Source organism: Apis dorsata, unplaced genomic scaffold (assembly GCF_000469605.1).
Source record: "Apis dorsata unplaced genomic scaffold, Apis dorsata 1.3 scaffold_665, whole genome shotgun sequence".
NCBI classification, from domain to species: Eukaryota; Metazoa; Arthropoda; class Insecta; order Hymenoptera; family Apidae; genus Apis; species Apis dorsata.
The window spans coordinates 85,105-96,208 of NW_006263851.1; the positions used below are offsets into that span (position 1 = coordinate 85,105).

Genomic DNA, 11,104 nt, shown 5'->3' on the forward strand with positions numbered 1-11,104 from the left:
CATGGCGGCTGTACCCGTGACGGGAAGCAGCATGAATCCCGCAAGAACGTTGGGTCCAGCTGTCATACTTGGCGAGTGGAAGAATCTTTGGGTCTATTGGATCGGACCGATAATCGGCGCTTGCGCAGCCGGTGGACTGTACAAAATGGCGTTCAGGCGTAAAAAGGAGGACGACGAAGCTTCCTATGATTTTTAAATTTTCTGATGAATAATAATTAATGCGAATATCGTTTTTTGCAATATGCATTGTTTATTATTCTCTTTTTCTTTTCACTCGAAATTAATGAGATAATAAGTATTTTCGTAAGATACGAGTGAAATTGTTTTGAATTGAATAATAGGTTATGTTAAGTGTTTTGGTTTAAATTAAAAAAAACTCTCGTATCTTTTATATTTATATATATATATATATATATACACGGTGCTCGTAACTGACAAGACAGGGTATATTTACATACGTTTCGCTTATTTGCATATGTCCGTGAAAAAATAAGAAGAGGAAACAAGTCAATTAAGATTTAACGACGATTTGAATTATGGAAACGTGAGTTAATTAATTCAAGGAACATTATACCTGATCGCGTTTGCTCTTTCACTTTTTTTCTCTCTCTCTCTCCTATGTTATAAGGAAATAGGAGAAACGTAAATCTTGTTGAGTATAGAATTTTGTTATTGTTAATGATATAATTAATTAACGATGAATCTGTTTAATATATTAATATATATATATATATAATATATCATATATTCTATTAGATAAATAAGAAATTAATTGATAACATAAATATGATATTAAATTGTTAGAAGATTAATATATATTTATTGTATGTAATTTGTAAGATTTCGATGTAATATCAATCGATAACACGTAACTTATTAAATTGCGATTTCATTCGATCGAAATAATCTCACGAGAAAAATATTATCGTACTTATATACATTTCGTACATCGATATTTTGTACCTTGTTTAAGTTTTGTATATATATTGTACTTAAATTATATAGCTTGTAAGATTCCACGTATAAATATATGTGTTTATATTGCATGCTATATATATATATATGTACATAAATTATTCTTTTCTCGACATATAAAATGATTCTGGTTAATAAATTATTTAACGACCTACTACTATTTTCCATAACGCAATAAACCCATGAATACGTGGAAAAAAAAAAATTAAACGAATAATTTAACGATGACGATATCCATGCAAATTATGAAATATAAATTAAACTTGTAAATTTTACCTTTATTCAAATACATAGAGACATTTCTTTTTCATCAAAAAAATTTCTGAAAAAGCTTTTTACGTACGTAAAAAAAAGAAAAAAAAAAAAAAAATGACGTATCATACGAAAATTCACGTACGCGAAAAAAATCGATAATCGGTAACTCGGATAGTTTCATTCTGTCCTTCTCTCTCGCGCTCAAAATACGCTTACGAGTCGACGAGTGTCTACAAAAGATTCGGCTTGTAAAACAAATTGGGAAGATTGAATCAATTACACGTGCTTATGTTTGTAAGCCGTTTGTTCTATTGCACGCATCTACGACTACCCGATGCAACCAGAAATAGCGCACACGGGAATAGATGAACGTAGTTTTTGGACGCTTGGGTGTAGCAAGTTGCCAGTAGCATCGAGTGTCGTCGACCGTCGACAACGCGTATGCATTCTCGACTGGAAAAATAATCTTTCTTCGAGAAGAGAAATCAAAAAATTCTTACGTTGTTTTCCCATTTCAAAGCGTGCCCAGTGAACGTTGGAAACGAGTAAATAATAAAATACATATTTTAAAAAACTCGAGAAAATATTAGAGAATCTTTCGAGAATAAAAATCTAAAGGTTAAAGGATGCTGGAAGAGAAGGACAACGAAATTAGCGATTACTTTCGATCAAATTTCCACCGGTTGCAAAACGCAATTACACCGCAAGACATGAAAAAATTCATATCTTTGAATAGCAACTCGGAAAGGATCGATTTCATGTTGCGCTATCCGCAAGTTTACGATTTGGCTATAAAGATCGGAGAAGCGAAGGATCAAATGTTGAAGAACGGTGAGAAAGCTTTGAAACTCAAGGATGTTGGTAACAAGTATTTCGGCCGTGGAGAATTCGTTAAGGCGTTGGAAATTTATTCGAACGCTGTTCTGCTCGCACCTCAAAAAGGTAATTGACGATTGTTGATGTTATCATCGGTTATATTTATTTCACCACTATTAAAAATTTCGTCATCTCGAGATCTTATTCTTCTTTATTTTATTTTAATTTATCATTCCACGAATTGTACGAAATAATTTTCCTATCTAAATTTTATTAAATCGTACGAATCGGTTAATTAATCTCCTCCACCAGATGTAGCCGTCCTATTGGCAAATCGTTCGGCAACGCTTTACCATCTGGAAAAGCACAGTTACGCCCTCACCGACGCAGAAGAGGCTTTGCGCGTGGGATATCCTCAAGAGTTGCGTTACAAGATCGAAGAAAGACGGGCCAGATGTTTGCTCGCGTTAAAAAGGCACGACGAGGCCGTCTTGGCATTTAGAAGCGCTTTAAAAGCTTTGGACGATGGAAAATTATCCGGGGAGAAGAAACAAAAGCTCGAAGCGGACATCAGAATCATGCTCGCCGTGATAGAGAAGGGTAATCAGTTGGCACGTAAAGGGCCGAAAATTCCTGAAAAGAGAAATATTGGCGAGCCTGAGAAACCGACTCCAAAGATCGAGGACTGCAATCCTTTATATCCTTCTTGCAGCAAAGCGGTTGAAATAAGAGACGAAGGTGGTAGCATAGGCAGACACGCGATTGCTACTAAAGATATCGAACCTGGAGAGATATTGGCAGTAGAGAAACCGTATAGTGCATTCCTATTGGCGGAATACAGGTTCGCTCGAATTTTTATCAAAATACATATATACGTATTTATATAATACGAAGTAATTACATTTCAGACTCATCAATTGTTTCTGTTGTTTCACAAAGATATTTGTACCGATACCAGCTGTTTGCCAAACGTGCAGTTGTGTCGCTTATTGTAGTATTTCATGTAGAGACAAGGATGCCAAGATCCATGAAAACGAGTGTCCGATATTGCCTACTTTGTGGGCGTCGAAAACTTCTATAAATTGTTTTCTAGCTTTGAGGATAATTGTTCAACAATCATTCGACAAATTGTACAAATTGAAAGATGTGAAAGGGAAGGATAAATTTAAAGTATCCGCAAGTGAACCTTATCGATTCGATGATTTTAAAATTATGTTTAGGTTAGGTAATTAAATTTTTTCGAGAACTTGTCTACAGTATAAAAGTAAGATTAAATGTATAACTATGTTTAAAGCTTTAACTATGTTTAAAGTTTCTTCAATTTTTTAACAAATCGAATATATATATATGTGTTTTTGTTTGACAATAGATTGTCAAAAATACGATATATATACTTGATACTTCTTTTCGTATAGTAACTCACGAGGACAAAAGGACTATAGAAGATCTCTTTCACAGAACTTACATAGCTAGTTGGTTATTGAGACTGTTGAAAAATGGTCCTTATTTTCCGAAACATGTTAAAACTCCAGATACGGTAGAAGCAAAACTTTCCGATGGTGAATTGTATATAGGCGGTTTAATTCTACATAATTTAATGATGATACAATTTAACGCTCACGAAGTAAGTTATATATTATTTTTTCCATGGAATTAATAATCGTTTTCATTTTCTTTCAATTTGATTTTCAGATATCGGAATTAGTGATACCAAGAGCCGATAATAATTTAGCAAACGCTAAAAGCAAATTTATCGGTGGAGGACTTTATCCGACAATATCGTTATTTAATCATTCGTGCAATCCTGGTATCATCAGGTGAATAATAATATTAGTACCTTTGCTTACAATTATTTATGAGGTTATGATTTAATGATAAATATGAATTTATTATATTCTTGTTCATTTTAAAGAATATCTAATTAAGTATCATTGATCATATAGATACTTTATCGGTACGACTATGGTTGTACGAGCAATTCGTTCCATTTCATCGGGAGAGGAAATTTCTGAGAACTACGGTCAAATTTTTACTACTACTCCCGAAAGTGAACGGAAGAGAAAATTGAGATTGCAATATTTTTTCGATTGCAACTGTGAAGCATGTAGAGATCATTGGCCTCTCTTAGAAGAAATCGATCCAACGATTTTAAGGTTTAATTTTTTATTTAAAATTTATGAGTGAAAAATAATTTTCTTAATCTTAATTTTTTGTTCTTCGATATTTAGGTTTAAATGCGAAACTGGAAAAGAATGTGGAAACGTTCTACCCGTAAAAACAGATTCGAACGAATTTATGATCGAATGTTTCAAATGTAGAAAATGTATGAATATTTTTAAAGGATTAAAAGCGTTACAAGAGACAGATGCAATTTTTAAAACTGCATCCAAAAATCTCGAGCAAGGAAACCATCGAGAAGCGTTAAAATCTTATTTAAAAATTTTAAAACTTCTAGATGAAACTTTAGCTTTACCTATAAAAGATTATCATCTCTGTCAACAAGGCGTTCGTTTATGTATGCTTTCTTTAGGTAATACTTTTTATATTTAAGAATTCAGTGAAAATATTATCGTACGATTATATAAAAGGCAAAATTATTATTTTGTCTTTTTTCGATTAAGAAGTGATATATATTATAGATCATATAATAAATTATTTATAAAAATAATATGATATAAGAATATAAATATTTGTATATATAAGAATATATGTATTATTGGTCTATACTTATATGATATAAATACATAAGAAAATATATATTTACAACATTTAAAAATTGGATTAAAAATAAAGTCTGTTAAAATTTTTAATCGATAATATAAAGATATCGCAATCGTTTCTTGAGCATAAATTTTGTCATACAAATGCAGAGCTCGAAAAATAGACAAAAAAAAGAGTGGATAATAATGAGAAAAGGACAGATATAGAATAAAATATAGAAATCAGTGTCATCTTCAAATGAAACATAAAAAAAGAATAGAAAATAATGAAAGAAATAAAGATAGAATAAGAATTGAATGTTAACGCTATCTTTTGAATACAAAAGATATTTCGCCGAAGAATTATTTTAAAAGATGACGCTGATCTTCAATTCTCAGTCTATTTTATTCTATTTTGATGCAAAGATGCTTTAATACTCGAAAGATGGCATTAAAGATCATTTCTTACTACGTTTTTATCCTTTCTTTGTATTTCATTTGTGGCACTCTGAAGATGGCGCTGATTTCAATATTTTTAATCCTATCTCTATCCTTTTCCTGATATGTTTACTTTCTTTGTCTATATCATTGCTTGGCGCGTGATCCTAAACCAAAAGTAAGGTATGGAAAAAAATTAATTGAATACATTTTCATATACAGTTTTTTTTAAAAACTACAATATATTTTAATCTTTAACGTAAAAAATATATATCACATTTTCAGTTTTACAATATACACCTAAAACGATGATTTCGCAAAACATAATGTAATTAAATATATAAGGAGAATATTTTCGACAATATCGGTAAAAATTTATACAAACGAAATAAATATAATTAATACGGTTTAAAATACAATATTGATTATTATATTAATGTACAAGTCTTTTATAATCAATTTTTTCAAGTTGTACTAAAGGTTTTAATTGTTCTGCAAAAATTCTCATATCTTCTGCTATTGCATCTTGACCACTAGGTGCTAAAACACTCAATTCTACTAAATAACTTTGAGATATTGCTTCCATACTTTCAGGTATTTTTCCTTGTTGACCCATTTTAAATATTTTGGAAACTGTTACTTTCATTCTACCTTTACGAAACATATAACCACGTGCAATATATTCAAAATCTAATCTACATCCAAGTTCTGTTAAAAAGTCGACAACTGTGTTACTAGTTGCTATATCTAAACTGCTTCTGACAATTGTGGGTCTTGATTTATCACCCAATTCGGGTTGACCGATATAACGTAATTGCCAGGGCATATCTTGATAATCTAAAGCCCTTCTTACACGTAAAAGCAATGGCTGTTCAGATCCTCTACAATATGAAACATTTAATGATAATTTAAATTTATGAATACAATACAATTTCTAATGCTTATAAAATTATTAAACATACCTGATACTAAAACACATTTCATGATCATTAAAAGTTTCTGGCCCGGTATCCACATTATCACATAAACCACGTAATCTATGAAGCAATACTTCTACTGCACTATCTAACACTGATCCTTGTAATAAATATTCTTGATTTGGAATTATATTAGATCTAATTGCAGCTGACAAACTATCCATTGCAGTACTTATTGGTGCACTCATTTTTAAGGTTAAATTTCCTATATCAATATATTTTTCATATGAAAATAGGAAAAAGTTTAACAACATTTTTATAGGTTAATACGTTAATTTTAATGTTTATTACATTTCTCAGTATATAATTAATTTCATCTTATGCAATTATGCAATTTTCGAATTAATAATAGTTAATTTTATATGCAGGAATAAAAATAATTAACTTTATTTTCAAAAATATACTGTAACAATTTGTATTATTTTATTTCTTTATATTATTTCATATTTTTTTCTATTTTATTTTATAAAATTAATTATCTTAAAATGACATGAATTCTTTCTGTCATTAATTATATATAATTATACATAAAAAAAAATAAGATTTGAAAAAACAATTCTATTCAAAATTTACATTAAAAAAGAATTTTTTATATAAAAATTAAATTTAGAAGAATTTATAATAAAATTATATTAAAAAAAACTTTTAGTTATAAATCAATATATTAGAATAAAATTATAGAAATTACAGTTTTATAAAAAACATTATAAAATGCATGTGAAATATCAATAACCGTAATTATTCCAATTGAAAGAAATGAACTTTTAAAAATTAACGTATTTAAAAATTTAGTTATACCTTTTTCTTCAAATAACGTGTGTAATATTTAAGAAGCCGGCTACACACTGTATGCAGTATATTACGCAGAAGCACATGCCACGTTTGTTGCTTCTGCTAATGAGTAAATAAGATTGAACACGCAAGCGCAAAACGGAATTTACAACATGGCGGAACGTAGGAAAAGCAGGAAGCGCAAAGATGTAAGTATCACATATGGCTGTAATTATTACAATATTATTCAATACTATATATAAATTGTAATATTTATTCAGTAATTAAAAGTATAATATTCCATTTTATGTTAAATTCATATTTTTTCTTTAATTCAAAGCACGTGTCAATATGAATAAGTGTTGTAATAGAATAACGGATGACGTAGCAAACAATTTATTTTCGATATATAAAATTCATTATATGATTCAATTATAAATTCAATTATATGATTAAGTTATTATATGATAAATTATTTTATTTTATTGTTTATAGAATCGTAACGTCTATGTCAAACATTTTTTTTTTATATAGAAATTCAACATTTGTTTTAATTATATTTCGTGTCAATCTGTATCATCTAAACTTTATTATTCTATTTTTTATATAATATATAATATACATAATTACGATTACATTAAATATTTTTCATAATGAAACGTAATTTTAATTTATAATATAATATTCTACATTAATTAACTTAATATAATGAAATTTTAAAATATTAAAAATTTAACCTTTTATAGCAGGAAACATCAAATGTAGATAACGAAGTTATTCAAGAAAAACCATCTAAAGAAGAATATGCAGTAGCTAAATGGATTCGTAACAATGTACCTTCAAAAAAAACAAAATTTGATAGAAGTCACAATGTTGAATACTTTACTGGTTCACGTGCAGTGGATGCTTTATTGGAGAATTCACCATGGAGTAAAACCAAATTTGAAAAACGTAAACAAGTTACAGAATTTCTTGACTTGATGTTGAGACATAAATTCTTTCATCGAGCAAAAAAAGTAGTAATATCTGAAGAAGAATTATATAAAATTCGTGGAATAAAAAAAAAGGTTAAAGAAATTAAAAAAGAAAAGAAATCTGAAAAAGAAAAAGAAGAACCTAAAGAAAACAAAGATATAATAAGTGAAAAAGATAATGAAGATAAAACTGAAGAAAAAAAGAAAAAACCAAAAGTAAGTTTTAAAATAAAATAATAATTTATTTATTTAATATGTATATATGTATTTATATGAGTTTATGAATAAGTTTTATTATTCATAATTCTTTCAATACTATAAATTTACATGTGTACATTTATTTTTTTTGTTGTTATATTTATGTTATTTTACAATATAAATATTTTAATAAATATTAAAATAATTTCAAGCATTGTATCAAAAAAGTATTCATTTTAGTGATCTTGTTGTTATTAAATAAGTTTTTGGTATATTGAAAAGAATATATAATAAAATAAATTATTTAAAAAATTATTAATTGTTTTAGGTACGTTTGGAGATGCATATGGAACAATATTTTGTAGATTGCAATGATGCTTATGTTTGGATATATGAGCCAATTCCCATATATTACTGGTTCTTTGGAACACTTGTAGTTTTGGGTGCAATTGGTGTTTGCCTTTTCCCATTGTGGCCATTAACAATCCGTCATGGTGTATATTATATAAGTGTTGCAGCTGCTGGATTCCTTGTATTTATTTTGGCATTAGCAATTATTAGATTAATTGTATTTTGCCTTCTTTGGGTTCCAACACTTGGCAGATGTCATCTTTGGCTTTTGCCTAATTTAACTGCAGATGTTGGATTCTTTGCTTCATTCTGGCCACCTTATCAAGTATGTATTAATTTGAAATTATTTATTATTTAATGAATAAAATGTATATATATTTAAATATTTGTAGTATGAATATTATGGCTCTACATCAGAAAGTGATAGAAAAGTTAGTAAAAAAAAGAAAAAGAAGGAGAAAGATTCTGATACCGAAGAAACACCAACACAATTGTAAGTTAAAATTGATTATATTATTTTGATTTTTATTGATTAATTTAAATGTTTTAAATGTTTGATATTTAAAAGATTTTATCGTGCGCATATTTATATTTCATTTACAGAGAAGAGAAATCTAGTATCAAAGAATTATCTAAAGAACATACTCACATCGAAGAAATTTCGTCTAGCGAAGAAAATAAACTTCCTTCTGCATTAGAAGGTGAAGAAGGTAGCGAAGGTTCAGAAAGTGAAAAATCTAACACAGGTCGAGATTTTGTAATGGTTTAGAAGAGGAATTGGCAATAAATAGTTTTTGTTTATCTTTAATAACTACCATGCTAATAATGGTTGAATCTTATCAATTCTAATTAAAAATCGTATATAGATCCATAAGTAAAATATTTCTGTATAATTTTTAACTTTTGGAAGTAAGGTTTATTTTGTGACAAAAATTTTGATTTTTTAATATCATACAAAATAAAAAGAAAATACGGTACATATAAAAGAGAAAATACAGTATATAAATTCTATAAATTCAATTTATTTGTTGCTTATACTAATATTTTTGCATTTTTTGCATTTAGAATGTTATAGCTAATTAAACAAGAAAATTGTACGTGTATTATATTTTACACAAAGGACATATTTATAAATTATGGTGTACCAACAAAGAAGTGATAGAATATCAATTTTAAGATTCCAGTTAAATGGAAATTTATGTATTAAAAATGTATTTTATTTAAATTATTATTAATCAACATTCATTTAATTGTGTACACCTTACTTACAAAAAACTATTTTATAAAAATGTATAATTATGTTGATATATATAGGTGCCTGAGGTTTGCCCAAATTAGTTGAAAATTGATATTATTTGATACTTTTACATCTTTTACATCATAACATATAACTACTAGATATATCAACATAAATGATTAAACTTCAATAATTGATTTTCTCAGGTTCCAAAATTGTACAGTTGATAAATAGAATCTCCAGAAACAAGACTATAAAATTATTTCGATCAATTGTTACTCTGTCTGCAAATTCATTTTTAGCAGAGCCAAGACTTGAGATTTCACAGATTTCTCTTATACAGTAAACTGTAATTTATATTTTTATGTAAAAATTCCAATGATAATAATTATTGCTATTATTATTGTAATTATTACTATTATTATTACAGAATAATCATCTTGATCATTGTAGGTGCGCGAATCGTGACTCTAACTATATTAAAATAAATGATAGAAAATATATATTTGATAACAATATATATGTATATTTATATATTGTTATCAAAAAATATAAAAAATATATTTAAATATTTCATAAATAATATTTCTTTGTATGATTGTATGGTACATTTAATACTATTAATTATAAAGTTTACTTTAATAATTTGTATTAAAATCTTAAGATATGCTTATAATGGGATTTATTTTAACTGTATGAAATTAATGAAACTAAGTTTGGGTCACTCTTTGCAGCCAGTTTTATTATTAAAATAAAATATATTTAAGTTACTTTTGTATTCACACGCATTTACTTTTGTAACCACAAATTTGGTTTTATTAACTATGTCTCAATTTGTAGACTACAATTTTTTCATTAGAATAATTTCATTGATTAATAACTATAAAAGTTTGGAATCTTTCTTTTATAATTCATAAAAATTCAAAATACTCTTTAGTTAATAAAAAAAATTACTTTTATTTTAATTTAGATAGAATATAATTTTCTTTCTAAATATAGAATAAATTAATTTTTATAATCAATACGTAAATAATATTAGATATTTACGTGATAATACTTTTATGATTTATTATCAAATATATAGAAATATTTACATTTCGATAATGAAATTAATCATACATGTATGAGTAATAAATTGTTAGAATCTTAAAATGTTAGAATCTTAAATTTAGAAGTATTAAAATATGGAAACTTCCGAATCATGTTATTTTATTTTATTTATATACAAAAATATCATTTTGTATTTTGCAGAATAATAATATTTTTCTATATAACTTTTTAATAACGTAATACGTAACATCAAATAATAATGTACAAAATTAAAAACCTATATATATATATATATATGTATACCTATATACCTGTATATATATATATATATATATATATATATATATAATATGTTAAAACAAA

General features: G+C 26.9%; 4 protein-coding genes across 11 annotated transcripts in view; 3 read left to right on the forward strand and 1 right to left on the reverse strand.

The window, feature by feature from the left end:
* LOC102679301 (aquaporin AQPAn.G) overlaps window positions 1-237 on the forward strand; it is a 37,113-nt gene extending 36,876 nt beyond the window's left edge. For all 7 annotated transcript variants that reach the window (XM_006622104.2, XM_006622105.2, XM_031513550.1 and 4 more), the window contains one exon: window positions 1-237. This exon is cut by the window's left edge and continues 3 nt beyond it. In XM_006622104.2, the coding sequence (XP_006622167.1) occupies window positions 1-196 (196 nt within the window). In that variant the 3' untranslated portion in view covers window positions 197-237.
* Window positions 238-1,507: 1,270 nt separating this feature from the next.
* Window positions 1,508-4,948, forward strand: LOC102680583 (SET and MYND domain-containing protein 4-like). The gene is made up of 7 exons (XM_006622112.2): window positions 1,508-2,172; window positions 2,359-2,887; window positions 2,955-3,271; window positions 3,462-3,670; window positions 3,739-3,863; window positions 3,990-4,199; window positions 4,275-4,948. The coding sequence occupies exons 1-7, from the start codon at window positions 1,857-1,859 to the stop codon at window positions 4,594-4,596; spliced, it is 2,028 nt and encodes a 675-aa protein (XP_006622175.1). The 5' UTR covers window positions 1,508-1,856; the 3' UTR covers window positions 4,597-4,948.
* Window positions 4,949-5,414: 466 nt separating this feature from the next.
* LOC102681045 (mediator of RNA polymerase II transcription subunit 18) lies at window positions 5,415-7,084 on the reverse strand. The gene is made up of 3 exons (XM_006622117.2): window positions 6,959-7,084; window positions 6,146-6,365; window positions 5,415-6,064 (listed from the first exon to the last, which is right to left on the reverse strand). Exons 2-3 carry the CDS (start codon window positions 6,346-6,348, stop codon window positions 5,617-5,619), a joined length of 651 nt encoding a protein of 216 aa, XP_006622180.1. The 5' UTR covers window positions 6,349-6,365; window positions 6,959-7,084; the 3' UTR covers window positions 5,415-5,616.
* Window positions 6,996-10,466, forward strand: LOC102680719 (translocation protein SEC62). Of its 2 annotated transcripts, none has more exons than XM_006622113.2 (5): window positions 6,996-7,140; window positions 7,678-8,121; window positions 8,432-8,779; window positions 8,847-8,947; window positions 9,058-10,466. In XM_006622113.2, the coding sequence occupies exons 1-5, from the start codon at window positions 7,105-7,107 to the stop codon at window positions 9,221-9,223; spliced, it is 1,095 nt and encodes a 364-aa protein (XP_006622176.1). In that variant the 5' UTR covers window positions 6,996-7,104; the 3' UTR covers window positions 9,224-10,466. The 2 variants fall into 2 exon arrangements, with proteins under 2 accessions (XP_006622176.1, XP_006622178.1); XM_006622115.2 differs by having other exon boundaries at window positions 7,002-7,140; window positions 7,681-8,121.
* Window positions 10,467-11,104: the final 638 nt, after the last annotated feature.